Source organism: Zootoca vivipara, chromosome 2 (genome assembly GCF_965207765.1).
Source record: "Zootoca vivipara chromosome 2, rZooViv2.hap1.1, whole genome shotgun sequence".
Lineage (NCBI taxonomy): Eukaryota > Metazoa > Chordata > Lepidosauria > Squamata > Lacertidae > Zootoca > Zootoca vivipara.
This window is the reverse complement of record NC_142584.1, coordinates 105,440,229-105,457,377: the sequence shown is the minus strand read 5'-3', so window position 1 is coordinate 105,457,377 and position 17,149 is coordinate 105,440,229. Positions and strand designations below refer to the sequence as shown.

Below are 17,149 nucleotides of genomic sequence, written 5' to 3'. Positions count from 1 at the left end.
CATTTGCACATGTTGCCATGCAACCAGTCCATGCAGAATGTAGGCACCCTATATCTAGAAAGAGCAAACCTGTGATATTTTAGGGAGCAGGCTAGCTTACTATATGTAGCTTTTATTTGTTTTTTATCTTATATTTTGGAAATGTACACCCAGGGTGTTTTTTTTTTTTTGGCCCCCAAGAGAGTGGGGCCCTAAGCTATAGCTTAGATTTATAGGTAAATCCGGCACTGATCGCAGGCACAGTCTTGGTGAAGAAGCCGACCCAGAATAACAACTCCCAGAAGCAGGCGGGCTTTAGGACCCTGAGGGGAGCTGACACGTAAGAGATCTTCGGGCGCAGCCGCCACAGGAAGAGGATCTCCTCGGCCCCGTGGCTCTCGGAGGAGGGTGTGCTGCCGATCCTGGATTCGTGTCTCTTCTTGCACGCTGCACGCGCGTTTCCTGCGTGCATTTGCAGAATCCGCGAGACCTCCAGGAAGTGGGGGATCCCAGGAGATCCCAGTCTTCTCTGCTGCTTACAAGGCGGAGGAATCGTGCGGGGGGTGGGCGGATTTAAGAAACCCAACTTTGCCCGGAGAGCCGAGCCGATCCTGGGGGTGAATCTGAGATCTTTTCATCTCCCAGATGGAGCGACCAGGATGATTCCTGTGGTCCGCAGCTTGCGATAAAGGAGCCTGGCGCCTCCCTGAATGCAAACGGGAGGATGGGATAAGGAAGACGCCGACAAGGCTGGATCAAGTGGGAATCCGTAGGCGGAAGGTGGCTCGAGATCTGGATGGTTTGCAGTAGATCGGCAAGGGCTTCCAGCGCTCGGTCGTCCCATCAGCAGTGAAGAAATGATATTCTCCACCTAAACATAAATTCCTGAACTGCGGGGGGGAGGGGGATTCCTGCGTTAAATTCAGCTCCGGCTCAATTCCTTTCTGGCCCTGGAAATAAATTATTGCTGCTCAGAACACAAGGTAACTCCACCGGCGCCCTTAAGCCGCTTTGGATTATAGCTCCCATTGTCCCTGACCTTTGGGAATGCAGGCTGGGTCGTAGTTTGAAGTATCAGAAGCCCCACACTGGCTGCCCCTGCCCTAGAGCAAGGTTTCCCAAACTTTGGTCTGCAGCTGTTTCTGGACTACAATTCCCATCACCCCGACCCCTGGTCCTGCTAGCTAAGGATGATGGGAGTTGTAGTCCCAAAAAAACCAACCACAGTTGGCGACCCACCTTTGGGAAAACCCCGCCCTGGAGGCATGCCTTTTGCATCTGGCTCTGGTTGGAAGCTCTTGGTCTTCTAGGTAAAAATAAATAGGATATTAGACAAACCGGAAGACTGACTGCCTCTGATTTAGCTATATATTGTCTGCAGCTGCAGCCAGTGGCAAGTCTCCAAAGTCCTGGCACTGTGGGACTCCAGTTCCCATCAGCCACAGGCAACGTAGCCAGTGACCAGGGACGGTGGACGTTGTTGCCCCCAGCTATCCTCCCCCCTCATCCCTGCCATAGCCAGGTCCCAAGCCTTCTCAGGCTAGCGGCCTGAAATCCTGAGGTCCCTGGGATTAAACCTAAGACCTCCTCCACCGCAGAGGAGTGGCCACCTTCCCCAATCCCAGCCCAATCCTGTGCATGTTTCTTTTGGAGCAAGTGCCAATGAGTTCAGCGAGACTGACTTCCCAGGAAGCTTGTTTAAGGGTCGCTATTTTAAGTTGGCAGCCGCCTGCACAATTTCCTAGAAATGGGTCCAACACAGACTTCTTCTGCACTATACCATTACTGTAAACCAGCGTCATGACACTTGAAAGGCTGTGGTTTACCCCCAAGAATGCTGGGAACTGGAAACAGTGTTGTTTAACCCCAGGGAACTCTGGGAATAATGTCTCTGCAGGTGGAATAGGGGTCTTCTACCTGCCTCACTAGGGACGCAGGTGGCGCTATGGTCTAAACCAGAGCCTAGGGCTTGCCGATCAGAAGGTCGCCGGTTCAAATCCCCATGAGGGGGTGAGCTCCCGTTGCTCGGTCCCTGCTCCTGCCAACCTAGCAGTTCGAAAGCACGTCAAAGTGCAAGTAGATAAATAGGTACCGCTCCGGTGGGAAGGTAAGTGCCGTTTCTGTGCACTGCTCTGGTTCGCCAGAAGCGTCTGTCATGCTGGCCACATGACCCGGAAACTGTACGCCGGCTCCCTTGGCCAATAAAGTGAGATGAGCGTCGCAAGCCCAGAGTCGTCCGCGACTGGACTTAACGGTCACGGGTCCCTTTACCTGCCTCACTAAGCCAATGGCTCATCCAATGGCCTGTGGGGAGGTTTGCCAGCAGGCTGGAGCACAACAGTTGCCCCGCTGCACTTCCCAGTGACTGGTAGTCAGAGGCATGCAATGACACTCGGCACCTTTAACAAACTACATTTCCCAGAATTCTTCGGGGGGAAGCCATTAATCTTTTTTTGAACGGAATGATACTGCTTTAAATGTACAGTACAGATGGGGATGTGGTGTTGCTGTGGGGTCTGGTGGGCATTAAAATAGCGGATAAACCACAATGCCTGGCACTGTTCAGAGCGCTGGGTAGATCTGCTCTGATGCCCAAGGATGTGAGGCACATTGCCCCTGCTCAGTATGGTCATACAGAGTATGTGAGTGTCTCCAGTCTCTTGATGATTTTGGTTCCATTTTTCTGGAGCTTTTTCAGCTCTACCAGGAAACCAAGCTGTAATTCCTGCATTCGAATCATAGAGTTGGAAAGGGACCACACGGGTCATCTAGTCCAACCCCCTGCAATGCAGGATTCTTTTGCTCGAACCCACGACCCTGAGATTGAGAATCTCATGCTCCACCAACTGGATGACGTTTGAGGTCCCTTCCAACTCTACAATCCTATGAAAATCTGTTCCAGACCCTACTCTGCTCAGCACATGCTTGGATGATTATCATCTTTTTTATTTATTATTATTATTATTATTATTATTATTATTATTATTATTATTATTGATACACCAAAAGGGGGGGGGACAAAAATACAAATCTAAACAGTGATAAAGACAGTATGAATTACAAATCAATAAAGCAAAAAGTGGTCCTTGAACTATAGACCCGACCTCCCGTCTATTCCTTATTTCAGTTATATATTACAGTATTTGTTGCCAGTACCCACTTTTATCATAGATTAACTAATTATTGGTTTATCTTAGGTCTCATATCTTTCTTAAAGCTACTACTGAAATTATTCAGATGCTGGGAGGATGATTATAATCTTTGGAGCTTCTCATCTTGTAAAGGCAGCATCTTGGCGCAGTAGGAGCGGCAGGCCTTGTTGGGATCTGCCAGCCCCTGGCGGTTGCCTTTGTTCTGGCTTCTCTTTCCTGATTAGGTTCTCCTTTCTTAAAGCCTAAGGTGAGGTTGAGGATGGAGAGAGAAGATGAAACGTGGAACCTCCAGGACCCTGAGAAAGAGGAGATGCCAAGGAATAGCAGCTCAGGTAAGGACTCGGACAGAAAAACTAAACAGAAGAGTATTTCAATGGCAACCATGTGAGTCATAAGTTTGATTTCATCAGGTGGGAGGTGGATGTGCTTTGCTGGCTTTTGCGTCCCTTCTGTCTGGTGTGCTTTTGAAGTACAGTCGTACCTCGGAAGTCGAACAGAATCCGCTCCATAAGTCAGTTCGACTTCCAAAACGTTTGAAAACCAAGGCGTGGCTTCCAGTTGGCTGCAGGAAGCTCCTGCCGCCAATCAGAAGCCGCGTCGGACGTTCGGGTTCCAAAGAATGTTTGCAATCCGGAACTATCACTTCCGGGTTTGCAGCGTTCGGGAGGCGTTCAGAAGGCGTTCGTCAACCAAGGTATGACTGTATATCTAAACTAGGTATCCTCTGCCCACAATAAGTTGCTCGTTTCACAAAGCAGGAGAATAAGCTAGCGTTTTTGTTTATATTTGTAACTCTCGCATAGCTATTGAGAGACTTAAAAGATGCGTGCCTAGGTACATGTTCATAGAATTAAAAGAGGGTAGGGATTTTTTCTTTCTTTTTTTAGTTTATTAGATTTGAGAATGAGGGTGTGTGACCAAGAAGAGCCTTCAAGGGCTGCTGTGAAGGGTGTGCATGCGAAACTGATAAACAAGGCAGTTTCCACTTCCTTCTCAGGCTTCCAAGAACATACCAGTCCGGCCCTAGCTTGTGCAAACTCTTGTAGTGCAAACTCTGGGATGTTTTCAGCTTTTGAGAGATTAAACCAACATGTCAAGGTCGGTTTTTACTCTCAACGGCTGGCAAAACACAAAAGAATTTCAGCATTTCCTGCTACAAGCAGGAAATCTCTCTCTTTTTAATTCTATCCTATTCAATGTAAAACAACAACAAAATCCTGGACCTACAGAAGTAGCCTGGCCTTTTCCATGACTGCAAGTTTCAAACGTGGAAATTCTCCTTGTACAGGAGGAAGCATTCAAATATTTGGGAGGGAGGGCAGGATCCAGGGCCTGAGCTTAACTGGGGGGGAAATTGAGATAGGGCTGAAAAGTAGAAGCATAGCTGGATGGCACTGTGCTACAGTTAGAAAATTGGGGGGGGGGGGGCAGCAGGGGACAAAGAAGGGAGAGTGGTGGATAGGTGGCAAAAGAGTGGGAATAGGGTGAGGAGCAACAATAGGTTATTTTCTGATTGATTAAGATCAGGCATCCCCAGACTTCGGCCCTCCAGATGTTTTGGACTAAATAAATTTAAGGAACTGCAGAAAGAGGGAAAAGGAAGTCGAGTTTTGAAATGTTAGAAGAATTGTAAAATTATTGAAATGTCAAAAACTGAAAATCATTTTTTAAAAACCATGCACTGCGTGAAAAAAACCCTTTCTTTTAGAGGCCCCACCTAATCAGCAGGATAAGGTCCAGTTGTAGAATGAGGCATAGCTGCCAAGTTTTCCCTTTTCTCGCGAGGAAGCCTATTCAGCATAAGGGAAAATCCCTTAAAATAAGGGATAACTTGGCAGCTATGGAATGAGGTGACCATTTCTATTGAGTTGCAATATAAATAATAATAATATAAATAATAATAATAATATAAATAAACAAATGCCACTGAACACTGAACCTGGCCTAAAATGCAAGTAAAGTCCATTTCTGGAAATGAGGAGGTCTGTAGCTTAGCCAGAGAGAGGCTACTTGGCCTGTACCTTCAGCCTCAAGCATCTCCTGCTCAGGCCAAAGCTGGTGTGAGGCTCTTCCCCACTGAGGCTCCTGGGACCCACTGCCTAAAAGACATGGAGCTCCATCGCCAGAATCTCCCCTAGTACAAAACAGCTAATTCCTGGTGTTCCCAAAACAGTCTCTCTTGTCTTTCCTCTTCTCCAGAAAGCGATCAGATGGTGTCAGCAGCTCTCGCCGCCGCCACAGCTGCCGTGGCTGCCATCACGACCGTCGTGGGGGTCCAGTCGCGCATCTTTGCACGGCTGGCAACACGCCGGAAGCTTCTGCCGCGAGGGCGCGACGACCTGGCCGAGCTGGAGGAGATGGTGGAGAACGCTGCATCGGTGCGCCTCCGAGCGGTGGTGGAGTCGAGCATCGACTCTCTGAAGGCTATGATGTGCTCGTGCCTCTTCCAGTCGCCGGCTGTCCTGGCTGGCCTGATTGACGAGCTCTACATCATGGAGAGGGCCTTCTGGGTGCAGCCGGGCCGCTCCGAATGGTGGGAGAAAGTGGTCCTGCCCCACTGGGACGACCATCTCTGGCGAGAGAACTTCCGGATGAGCAGGAGGACCTTCACGGAGCTGTGCGATCGGCTGAGGCCCGTCCTCGAGCGGCAGACCACCAACATGCGCGCTCCGATCACCGTCGAGAAGCAGCTGGCCATCGCCGTCTGGAAGCTGGCCACCCCGGATAGCTATCGCTCGGTGGCCGAGTGCTTTGGGGTGGGCCGCTCCACGGTCTCCAGGATCGTCATGGAAGTCTGCCAAGCGCTCTACGACGTCTACCACCACGTGGTCCAGCTGGCCGGTGCCCAGGAGGTGATGAAAGGCTTCGCTGCCAAGGGCTTCCCTCACTGCATCGGGGTCCTCGACGCCACCCACATCCCCATCATCGCCCCGGCGCACAGAGCCACCGAGTACATCAACAGCAAAGGCTACTACTCCATGGTCCTGCAGGTTCTGGTGGACCACAGAGGCAGGTTCACGGACGTCTATGCAGGGCGCTCCGGGAAGCTTCCCGGCGCCCGGATTTTCCGTGGGTCGCCCATCTTCCGCGCCATGAACCAAGGCACATTTGGTCCCAGCGTGACCATGGACATGGGGGGCGAGCAGCTGAAGCCGGTGATCCTCGGAGACCCCGCTTACCCGCTGCTGGCCTGGCTGATGACTCCGTACGGCGGGCACTTGGATGCCCGCCAACAGTGGTTCAACAACGCCCTCGCCAGCTGCCACGCGGTGGCAGAGTCCGCCTTCGAGCGCCTTCGGGGCCGCTGGCGCTGCCTGCTCTCCCGCCTGGACGTGAGGGAGCGCTACGCCCCCCGGGTCATTGTGGCCTGCTGCATCCTGCACAACATTTGCGAGACCAGAGGGGAGCCTCTCCAGGAAGGCTGGCAGGAAGTGGTCAGATCCGTCTCGCGGTCTTACCAGCAGCCAGAAAGGCAGCCAGTGTACGCAGCCAACCCCCGAGCGCGGGAGATCAGGGATCTTTTGAGCACGTACATGGAAAGGAAAGAGCAGGGGAAGTCGGACTGAATCTGTTGCTTTCCCCTAAAGGAACCCTCATGGCAGGTCTTGGGAAGAACGGGCCTTCTCTGCAGTGGCTCCCCGTCTGTGGAATGCTCTCCCCAGGGAAGTTCGCCTGCCGCCTTCATTATACACTTTTAGGCGCCAGCCAAAATTGTTCCTTTTGTTGACCTGATCAACATACTTATACCCTTTTAAAATGCAACTCTTTTTTGGGCGGGTGTTATTGGGTCATTGTTTTTATTTTGATTTTATATATTGTGATCTTTGCTGTGAGACCTCCGGGCATAGGGCGGTATATAAATTCAATAAATAAATAAGAAAGAAAGAAATAAGAAGAGACCCTCTCTTCTGTCCCCATATGAAATAAAAATAAATAGCCTCTTTTGACGTCAGCTATGAAATATGTGGGTCCCGGCTGGCTCTTATGTAGAGGGAAAGGATGTCATAGCATAATGGCTGAACACCTGTGCTACAAATTTGAGAGTTGCCCTCTCCTCTCTTGTAATGAGTCCACTCAGGTAACCTAGACAAGCTTCTCTCTCTCTCTCTCTCTCTCTCTCTCTCTCTCTCCCTCCCTCCCTCCCTCCCTCCCTCTCTGTCACCTCTGCTATTTGCAGCCTGCCTTGCAGGCTTGTTGTAAGAATTGCAAATGTATGTGAAAGGTTTGAATACGAGTACAGTGGCACTTTGGTTCTCAAACTTAATCAATTCTGGAAGTCAGTTCCAAAACCAAAGCGTCCCAAAACCAAGGTGTGCTTTCCCCTATAAAATAATGCAAAACGGATTAATCTGCTCCAAACAACCCCTAAAACAGCAATTTAACATTAATTTTACTATCTAATGAGACCATTGATCCATAAATGAAAGCAAGAACCAATGCAGTGTACTATAAAATAAATAAGACAGTATTGTAGATGATAAAAATTTAAAAATAAAAAATTATTACCTGCACTGATGATAGTCATTGTTTGGATGGGTTTGGTTTTTTTAAAAAATCCATTTCCGCAGTCACACAATCAATCAATCAATCAATCAATCAGTAGCTGAACTGGGTTCCACATAGTCACAAAAACAAATTAACTGAAAATGCCTCAAAAACAAAAATGCAAAATAAATTGCAAAACAAAAGCGCCAAACTTAATCTGTTCCGAAAGTCCGTTTGACTTCTGAAATGTTTAAAAACCAAGGTGCAGCTTCTTATTGGTGCCCCGAAACAATAGCCGAGAGCAACATCAGATGTTCAGCTTCCGAAAAACATTCGAAAACTGGAACACTTCCGGGTTTTCAGCGTTTGGGAACCAAGGTACCACTGTACAGCATGGATATTCCTATAATTATACAAAGCTGACAAGAGGAAGCAAATTGGGGGGAGGGAGGGGGGAGGGCAAGCAATCTGTGGCAATCGATGCCCCCCTCGATATTCCCAAAGTAACTTCACCTGCAATTGTCAAAACTTTTTTCCACAGGTAGACACTGTGCCACCAATTGCAGAGGCCCGTGTGGCAGGAACAAGTCTGTTTAATTAGGGGTTGGATGAGATTAACTTCACATATACCCAATATGTATTACCTCACCATTATCAATTATGTTTAAAGTAAAAATTAAGTTCAATTGACTCATTTTCTCCTCCCTTAGCCCACTCCCCACCACACATAAAAATTAATGTGGGGACCCTAATATTCCAACCTACCTCGCAGTGTCATTAGAATTTCTAAGAGAACGTATCAGTGTGTTTTCAGCAATCTGTTGTTGTCGTTTAGTCATTTAGTCGTGTCCGACTCTTTGTGACCCCATGGACCAGAGCACGCCAGGCACTCCTGTCTTGCACTACCTCCCGCAGTTTGGTCAAACTCATGTTCGTAGCTTCGAGAACACTGTCCAACCATCTCGTCCTCTGTCGTCCCCTTCTCCTTGTGCCAACATCAGGGTCTTTTCCAGGGAGTCTTCTATTCTCATGAGGTGACCAAAGTATTGGAGCCTCAGCCTCAGGATCTGTCCTTCCAGTGAGCACTCGGGGCTGATTTCCTTCAGAATTGATAGGTTTGATCTTCTTGCAGTCCATGGGACTCTCAAGAGTCTCCTCCAGCACCATAATTCAAAAGCATTAATTCTTCGGCGATCAGTCTTCTTTATGGTCCAGCTCTCACTTCCATACATCACTACTGGGAAAACCATAGCTTTAACTACCGTATATCGACCTTTGTCGGCAAGTGATGTCTCTGCTTTTTAAGATGCCGTCTAGGTTTGTCATTTCTTTTCTCCCAAGAAGCAGGCATCTTTTAATTTATTGACTGCTGTCACCATCTGCAGTGATCATGGAGCCCAAGCAATCTGTAGTGCTGTATAAATGTTTAGAGTTATCATTATTAAAATCTACTCAAGGTTGTGAGCTCTCGTTGCCCAAGACTCCATTCCTTTGAGGGCTCCAAGTGTCTGGAACTAAGGAGGCAGAACATTTATACCTCTCCCCGTACTGGAATTTGCTGGAAAGAAATCCCATCGAGGTAAAGTAACATCTTCCCCACATCTCCCTTAAAAGAGGCGCTCCTTATGATCATTTTGAAAAAAGGGGGGGGGAACGAGGGGAAAGCTGTAGTGGATGTATGGAAAATACGGGAAGGAGAAAAGGCAGAGGGGCAGTGTGGTGTAGTGGTTAGAGTGCTGGGCTAGGACCTGGGAAGCCAGGGTTCAAATCCCCACTCAGCCATTTAACTCGGGGGGGGGGAGGTCGGACCTTGAGGTAGACTAAGCTATGCTGACACCTAGATAGGGTTGCTGCATTTGGTCAGCTTTTCCATCTGAGATTGAGCTGAGGACCATTGTACAGAAGCTGCTGCTTTTCAGCATGGTAATGCAGAGATGGGAAAGCCATACCTATTGGATTTTTTTGCCTGTGGAGGAGCTAATTCAGAGACTTAATCTTCACTTATTTATCTGCATTATTATTATTATTATTATTATTATTATTATTATTATTTATATACAACCCTTCAATCAGAAGACCACAGACACTTTACACCACACAACTACATAACATAATATCAATGCAACGTAGAAATCAAAACAGTTATATTAATACATTTATAACGGTAATATTTGCATATATTACCTGATTTGCCATAGAGGCTGCTGCTTCCCTGTCTTCTACCATCCACCTTGTTTATTAGGATTGTTTGCTGTTCAGCGAAAGACACCTGCCTGCTCCTGTCCCTTTAAAGCGGCCTGGTGTGCAGAAACCAGCAAATGAAGCTTTTCATGGTATGAGGATGAAACATCATCTCCTGCTCATTGCTGCAGATCAACAACAAAAGTGAAAGCTGTGGCCACTGGGATTGTGACTCTGCCTTACAGCAAGCAGGTGACACACCCGTGTCCTGAATAGGTGTCTTGTTTTAAGGTGCGGCAATCAACTCTGTGCAAGGTCTTTGCAAGCGGTTGTAGACAAAACAGTGGAAGCTCCATTGTGTAGATCAGTAAGTGCCCATGGCTAGGAGTCCGTCTACGTCAGGACCTCTTGGCCTCTATGGGATGTGGGCTAGATCAGCTTTCGCCAACCTGGTGCCCTCCAGAGGCTTTAGCTGATGGGAGCTACAGCCCCCAAACATCTGGAGGGCTCACCAGATTGGTGAAAGTTGATCTAGTCCACATCCCAGGGTGAGGCCACCAGTCCAATCTGCCTAGAGATTCTTAAGGAGCCTGTGATTCTGGACTGCAGGTGCAATTTTTAAAACTGCTTGTATTATCTGGTGCTGGCAAGGCTCTTTCAACCTTTCCAAAGAGATACTTCTGCCTTTTGGCCACTAGGTGGCAACCACATACACATTTCTTGCAGTATTTCCATACTACTGTACAGTATAGGAAAGGCTTGACCTGTTGGGTTTCTGCCAGCCACACAGCTGTTAGAGGCTAAAGATCCCTGGCCACGTGCCCAAAGGCTAAATTGTGCTTTTGCTAGTACTACTACTACTACTACTACTAAATAATAATAATAATAATAATAATAATAATAATAATAATAATAATAATATTTTTTATTATTTATACCCCAACCACCTGGCTGCATTTCCCCAGCCACTCTGAAAATCTCCCAGAAGAATAGTAAAAATACAATAAAACATCAAACATTAAAAACTTCCCTAAACAGGACTGCCTTCAGATGTCTTCTAAAAGTCAGGTACTGTAGTTGTTTATTTCCTTGACATCTAAAGGGAGGGTGTTCCACAGGGAGGAAGTGACTACTAAGAAGGCCCTCTTTCCATTCTTCATCCTGCTGAGATATGGAGCCCAGATGAAATTATGTACCGGTACTTAAAGGTCTGGACTGGCAACCGACTTACTAGAGAGGCTAGCCAGTCTAGTTAAGTTTTAGAGTTACGCTGTTTACTGGGTAATGTTTTCATAGGATTGTATATAAATCTCAAAAGTTGTACATTTTCCTCCAAAGCTAAAAATTAATAAAGTACTGAAATATTTCTGAGCTGTTGTGTTTTCTTATGCCACTAGACCCCCCCCCAGGGGTGGGGAAGAGATGAAACCACTGACAAGTACAGGGTGAGTCCTTTAAAAGGGGCCCCGTGGATACAGAGTACACATGTTCCACGGGGCCTCCTTAAAAAGACTCACCCTGTATAAGATACATGGCTTCTCCTAGACAGAGGTGAAGCTTGTCAGTTCTACTTTGGTGAATGTTTGGATTCTCACAGAATGCTGATCCAAAACAGTGACCTGAGGCTGGGGGCAGGGAAATCGATAACACTTGTTCAACCTGTGTATTTGTTACCAGAAGAGCTTGTCTTTCCCCACAATACCCTCTTAGTTTACTCCAAGCTGTCACTGTTTCAGCAACCTGCAAAAGGGGTGGGTTGGGTTGAGAGGCCTTGCTGCTGCTGCTGCTGCTGCTGCTGCTGCTGCTGCTGCTGCTGCTGCTGCTGCTGCTGCTGCTACAAAGTGAGTCAGAACCCTTTTCAAATCCCCCAAGTGTACAGTTGGACAATAGCGCAGGGCACTGGAGGCAGTGCCTTTTGGTGCAAGTTGGTATACAAAATAGTTGGAAAGCTGCTAGTATAACTGACTGCAGGCTGTATCCGACCATACAGCTAGCTTCACCAGTTAGATAAGAAATCATCAGATAGTGACCCATTTTTGAGTTATGCAACAGTTTTCCTAAAACATGGGGTGCTGGTGCTCATATGGATGTATGGTGCATGCAAGCATTGGTCCCCAATATTGCTAATGAGTCACAAAAAGTTGGGATTTAAGTGTCTAACCAAAGCAAGGGATGCGACCAGCTTAAATGTGATTTTATATCCTAAAATGACCCTGAAACCTAATTTCCCAGGAGTCTTAAAAATCAACGGGCCAATTGTCCAAGTTAACACCTGAATTTATTTACGATAGTGGTTTCGTTCTTCTAGGAGCGTCGTGGGTGGCTCTGAAAAGAGCCTTTGGGTCTGGGTATTTGGTCGCCCTGGGCAGGACTATTTTGCCATTTGCTCTTTACTGAACTGCAACGGGCGCGGTGCTGGCCTTAAGGGCCACTTTGGTGCCTTTGGCCGCCTTGGTCAGGGGCTTGGACGCGGCCTTGGCGCTGGCCGCGCTATGCAGAGCTTCGGTCTTCTTGGGCAGCAAGACGGCGTGGATGTTGGGCAAGACTCCGCCCTGCGCGATGGTCACTCCGCCCAGCAGCTTGTTCAACTCCTCGTCGTTGCGCACCGCCAGCTGCAGGTGCCGAGGGACGATGCGGCTCTTCTTGTTGTCCCTGGCTGCGTTGCCGGCCAGCTCCAGGATTTCTGCACTGAGGTACTCGAGCACAGCGGCCAAATAAACGGGCGCTCCGCCGCCGATGCGCTCGGCGTAGTTTCCCTTGCGCAACAGCCGATGGACTCTGCCCACGGGAAACTGCAGGCCGGCCCTGGAAGAGCGGGACTTGGCCTTGGCCCGCGCCTTGCCGCCTGTCTTGCCGCGACCGGACATCTTCAAAACCTCCTGACTTCTATCTCGACCAAAGAACGAAAGGAATGCAGGTGCTTGGAGTGCTTGGAGCCTTTTATACGTTTCTTGACCTAGCTGCGATTGGTCGAAGACGAACAGGCCAATAAAAGAAAGGATTCTATTTCTAAACCAATGGGCGACGAGTGCGCGCGGGTGTGGTCCTGGGAGAGGGGAACGGTATATATTTATTGTAGAAGAAAAGAACAAATACTGTCTATCTCTGCTTTCTGTTCACCCGACCCTTCCCGTACAGTTTTCTAATGGAAATATTGATGCTCGTGGGTTGTTGTGTTTTTTGGGGTTTTTTTACCCATACGATGTTTTGTGAGAACGGGATATTTTGCTAGTTTCTCCCGTCTATACAGTTTCTAGCAGATTCCTTTGCTTCTACATTTCCAGCGCGTGAAAGCTACAACGGTCCGCCAAGAAACCTGTTACGCAGTTTACGTTAGACAATTCCCTGCGATACTTCGTAAAAGTGCACCTCTAACCTCTAGTCTAGGACTAAACAGGCCCAGGCTGCGGTAGAGAAAGCAGAGGGGGGCGGGGTTTGATGCTCCTGAGCAGTTGGCGGAAATGGCTGCCAAGCGCTTCAGATTTTCCCGCCTTTTCCCCTCCCCGGCACCTCGCTCGCCTGCCTGAGGGAAATGTTGAGCCGCTCAAAAAGACACTTATTAGAGACGTTGTAAATGTAATTAGTCTTGACGTTCACATAGACAAAAGAAGGTTACCAATACCAACAAATAACATCTCATTTTAATCTTTTCGTTTAAAATATAATCCCTGTGCGACATAGTTACCTTTCATGAACTCAAATTATATTTCAAAAACTGTTGGTTTTCCGTAATAATTACCCATATGTATAATCTTATAAGGGGATGAGGAGCCACCTTCTCCTCACAGCAGTCTTCATGGCAACTTTTTTTTATAAAAAAACAACTAAGAAGTATATTCCGGCAGCAGCTTTTTTTGCACTGTAGTCCCACATTTATCTTACATTTTTTTAATTTACAGATGTTAAGGATTTACAGATTGTGTGTCCTCTTACCTGTGAGTAAGCCACTGAATATAGTGGGACACACATAGGATATACCACTTCTTCCAGGTATCCGAGGAAATAGGAACATCATACTGAACTGCGTTTGTGTTATATTTTGGGTGCAGTGCTTCATTTTTAGATTTGATTCTATTTTTAAAAATGTGCACAGAAATATTCTGGGCATTTGTATTAGGTGGCAAATAAATTGAAATAATAATAATATTACTCTGTATGTATATAGTGCTTCTGATTTGGTTATCTCACAAGCGCAGCCTTAAATTGTTCCTGGTTAGTTCACTGAGAGTCTGAAACCTGGAAAAAGACTTCAGATCTATGTCATTTTATTCATTCATTCATTCATTCATTTGATTTATATACTGCCCTTCATCATAAGATCTAAAGGCGGTTCTTGCCAACTAATGTCAGAGAGGCAGATTGAGCATGATTTTTGTTAATTTCTGTAGCAGTCAAAGGTTTTACAGTAGCAGCAAAACAATTTTAGGAATTTCTGCATTCACTTCACATCAGGACCGGACTGAGATGTCATCCACTGTATTTTCCAGACAATTCCAACATTTTTTGTCGTTTAGTCGTGTCCGATTCTTCGTGACCCCATGGACCATAGCACGCCAGGCACTCCTGTCTTCCACTGCCTCCCGCAGTTTGGTCAGACTCATGTTCATAGCTTCGAGAACACTGTCCAACCATCTCGTCCTCTGTCGTCCCCTTCTCCCCAAACCCAACATCTGGGTCTTTATTAGCCATCGCCATAAAGAGTCCCTAGCTATTATTGTATTCATATTACTATCCACTATCAAGTCTATTTCATGTACCAATTGCCAAATCCGCACAATACCATAGAACCACAGAACATCCTGGCTTCCTTTCACCTTTCAATCATCCCTTTTTTTTTGTAAACATTTTTGACACCACACAAAATCCTTCTTCTGTTCCTGGATGTTCAAATTAACGCCTGAAGTTTTGTTGGCAGATTCCGCCCCGCCCCCCTTTGGTACTTATCCCGTCCTTTACTCAGTGGGAACAGTCTGGCTTAAATACATGCATGCATTGACCTTTGTTACTAACTTTTAGACCAATCTGCAGAACCTACTTTTTAAAAATCCAATGTGTATTAATCATCAGGATGAATAGTAAACAGAAACCGGAGTTTGTGTATGTGCATAAAAAGGCTGACATCAAGGCACCTTTCCCCGCCTCTCCCTTCGCCTTTGCTGTTGTTACAGAAGAGCTTTGTAAACACAGCTTGTCCCTTCGTTTTGTGACATTTTGGCTTCTCCTAATAAATGCATTGTGGAATCATGCACTGAAACGTGCAAAGCTGTGGCAAAACAAAATCAATTTCAAAGAATCCACGATCCCCGCGTCCATACCACACATACCAGATGACGCATCTCAAGTATGTTCTCGCTAGGGAAACTTTTTTTTGTTTTGCTCAGACGTCTTTTGCATTGGTAGTCGCAGTTATAAATTGCCTCCAGGTTTTATTTTATCTTTCCTTTCCTGATTCCACTTTGGTACGCAAATATATTTGCCCTTCAAACAGCGCGGGGAACACAAGATTGATCGGAGTAAAGATAATAATCTCCTATCTGAGATTATAAATCACTGCGAACCACCTCCAGTGCGCGGAAGCAAGAAGAAACAGAAAATTAAAAGGATTGGTTTGGGTTGCTGCGTGAAAACAGCCAATGAGGCAGTCTACATTAAATATATTATAAATTAATATGATATCCAGCTTTCACGCGTTGGAAATGTATAACCAAAGGAATCGGTTAGAACCTCTATACACAGGGGAAACTTGCAAAATAGGCCCGTTCTCACAAAACATCGTAGGGGTAAAAACAAAAACAAAAAACAACCCACGAGCATCAATATTTCCATTAGAAACCATTCGGGAAGGGTCTAACGAATAGAAAGCAGAGAGAGACAGTATTTGTCCTTTCTTCTACAATAAATATATACCGTTCCCCTCTCCCAGGACCACACCCGCGCGCACTCGTCTCCCATTGGTTTAGAAATAGAATCCTTTTTTCTATTGGCCTGTATGTCGTCGGCCAATCGCAGCTAGGTCAAGAAACGTATAAAAGGCTCCAAGCACTCCAAGCACCTGCATTCCTTTCGTTCTTTGGTCGAGATAGAAGTCAGGAGGTTTTGAAGATGTCTGGTCGCGGCAAGACAGGTGGCAAGGCGCGAGCCAAGGCAAAGTCCCGCTCTTCCAGAGCCGGCCTGCAGTTTCCCGTGGGCAGAGTCCATCGGCTGCTGCGCAAGGGAAACTACGCCGAGCGCATCGGCGGCGGAGCGCCCGTTTATTTGGCCGCTGTGCTCGAGTACCTCAGCGCAGAGATCCTAGAGCTGGCCGGCAACGCAGCCAGGGACAACAAGAAGAGCCGCATCATCCCGCGCCACTTGCAGCTGGCGGTACGCAACGACGAGGAGTTGAACAAACTGCTGGGCGGAGTGACCATAGCGCAGGGCGGAGTCTTGCCCAACATCCACGCCGTCTTGCTGCCCAAGAAGACCGAAGCTCTGCATAGCGCGGCCAGCGCCAAGGCTGCGCCCAAGCCCCTGACCAAGACCGCCAAAGGCACCAAAGTGGCCCCCAAGCCCAGCACCGCGCCCGTTGCGGTGTAGTGAGGCCAAAAGGCCAAATAGCCCGGACCAGGGCCGCTGACAAAATACCCAGACCCAAAGGCTCTTTTCAGAGCCACCCACAACGCTCCTAGAAGAACGGAAGCACTACCGCCGAAAATATAATTAAACCTCTCCGCTCGCTCGGACACTTCCCCCATTGCTTCGAAAACGCCTCCCAAATGTTGGCTGAGGCTCCCTGTCATTTTACGCCTTTCTTAAAAACACCTTAAGGCTGCTGCTGCTGGTCACAAATTTATACACACACACCCCTGCTTGGTCGGCATACTTTAATCCCATGCGAATGGAAATCCAACTTTTCATCTGACTGCCCGCTTGCACAGAAGATTATTACATCTTATTGAGTCCATGACAGCTATTTTCTGCTGGCATCCAGAATACATCAGTATGAGCAATAGGACCCCATGTTCTGTGAAAAGCAATGCATAACCCCAATCGGGCACTAAACAACCCAATCCCCTAAATTTGCAGCCTGTAGCCAGGAATACTTAGTAGCTTTCCAACTTTTCATTTTGTATACCAACCTCGCAAAAATACACTGGCAATACACTGGCTCCAGTGTTCTGCCCTGTTTTTCCACTTGCGGTTCGAGGACCCGCCCCCCCGCAAGAAATAAAGACACAGTGACACGTGGTATTAAGGTTAATGGGTAGAATAAGGCCACAACTTTATTGGTTAAAGCAAGTGAGTGGTATTGGCTTAGGCATTGGACTCCCTAGCAAGCGTGACTCCACCCCGCTCGGCGGGGGGTCATATCA

General features: G+C 47.4%; 3 protein-coding genes across 5 annotated transcripts; 2 read left to right on the top strand and 1 right to left on the bottom strand.

The window, feature by feature from the left end:
- Positions 1-242: 242 nt before the first annotated feature.
- LOC118080949 (uncharacterized) lies at positions 243-11,168 on the top strand. 3 transcript variants are annotated; one of them, XM_088662685.1, is made up of 3 exons: positions 243-749; positions 3,373-3,463; positions 5,331-11,168. In XM_088662685.1, the coding sequence occupies exons 1-3, from the start codon at positions 690-692 to the stop codon at positions 6,695-6,697; spliced, it is 1,518 nt and encodes a 505-aa protein (XP_088518811.1). In that variant the 5' UTR covers positions 243-689; the 3' UTR covers positions 6,698-11,168. The 3 variants fall into 3 exon arrangements, with proteins under 3 accessions (XP_088518811.1, XP_088518812.1, XP_034962893.1); XM_088662686.1 differs by having other exon boundaries at positions 243-962; positions 3,177-3,463; XM_035107002.3 differs by having other exon boundaries at positions 245-962.
- Positions 11,169-11,933: 765 nt separating this feature from the next.
- LOC118080947 (histone H2A-like) lies at positions 11,934-12,664 on the bottom strand. The gene has a single exon (XM_035106999.2). It carries the CDS (start codon positions 12,662-12,664, stop codon positions 12,188-12,190), a length of 477 nt encoding a protein of 158 aa, XP_034962890.1. The 3' UTR covers positions 11,934-12,187.
- A 3,235-nt stretch (positions 12,665-15,899) lies between these two features.
- LOC118080948 (histone H2A-like) lies at positions 15,900-16,373 on the top strand. The gene has a single exon (XM_035107000.2). The coding sequence runs from the start codon at positions 15,900-15,902 to the stop codon at positions 16,371-16,373; it is 474 nt and encodes a 157-aa protein (XP_034962891.1).
- The last annotated feature ends 776 nt before the right edge of the window (positions 16,374-17,149 follow it).

Excerpts from the sequence above, each read along its gene's own strand:
- LOC118080949 (XM_088662685.1), top strand. The coding sequence starts at position 690 with ATGCAAACGGGAGGATGGGATAAGGAAGACGCCGACAAGGCTGGATCA. Across the intron at positions 750-3,372 it reads CTGGATCAAGTGGGAATCCG|CCTAAGGTGAGGTTGAGGAT; the intron begins TAGGCGGAAGGT and ends CCTTTCTTAAAG. Across the intron at positions 3,464-5,330 it reads GCCAAGGAATAGCAGCTCAG|AAAGCGATCAGATGGTGTCA; the intron begins GTAAGGACTCGG and ends CCTCTTCTCCAG.
- LOC118080948 (XM_035107000.2), top strand. The coding sequence starts at position 15,900 with ATGTCTGGTCGCGGCAAGACAGGTGGCAAGGCGCGAGCCAAGGCAAAG.
- LOC118080947 (XM_035106999.2), bottom strand. The coding sequence starts at position 12,664 with ATGTCCGGTCGCGGCAAGACAGGCGGCAAGGCGCGGGCCAAGGCCAAG.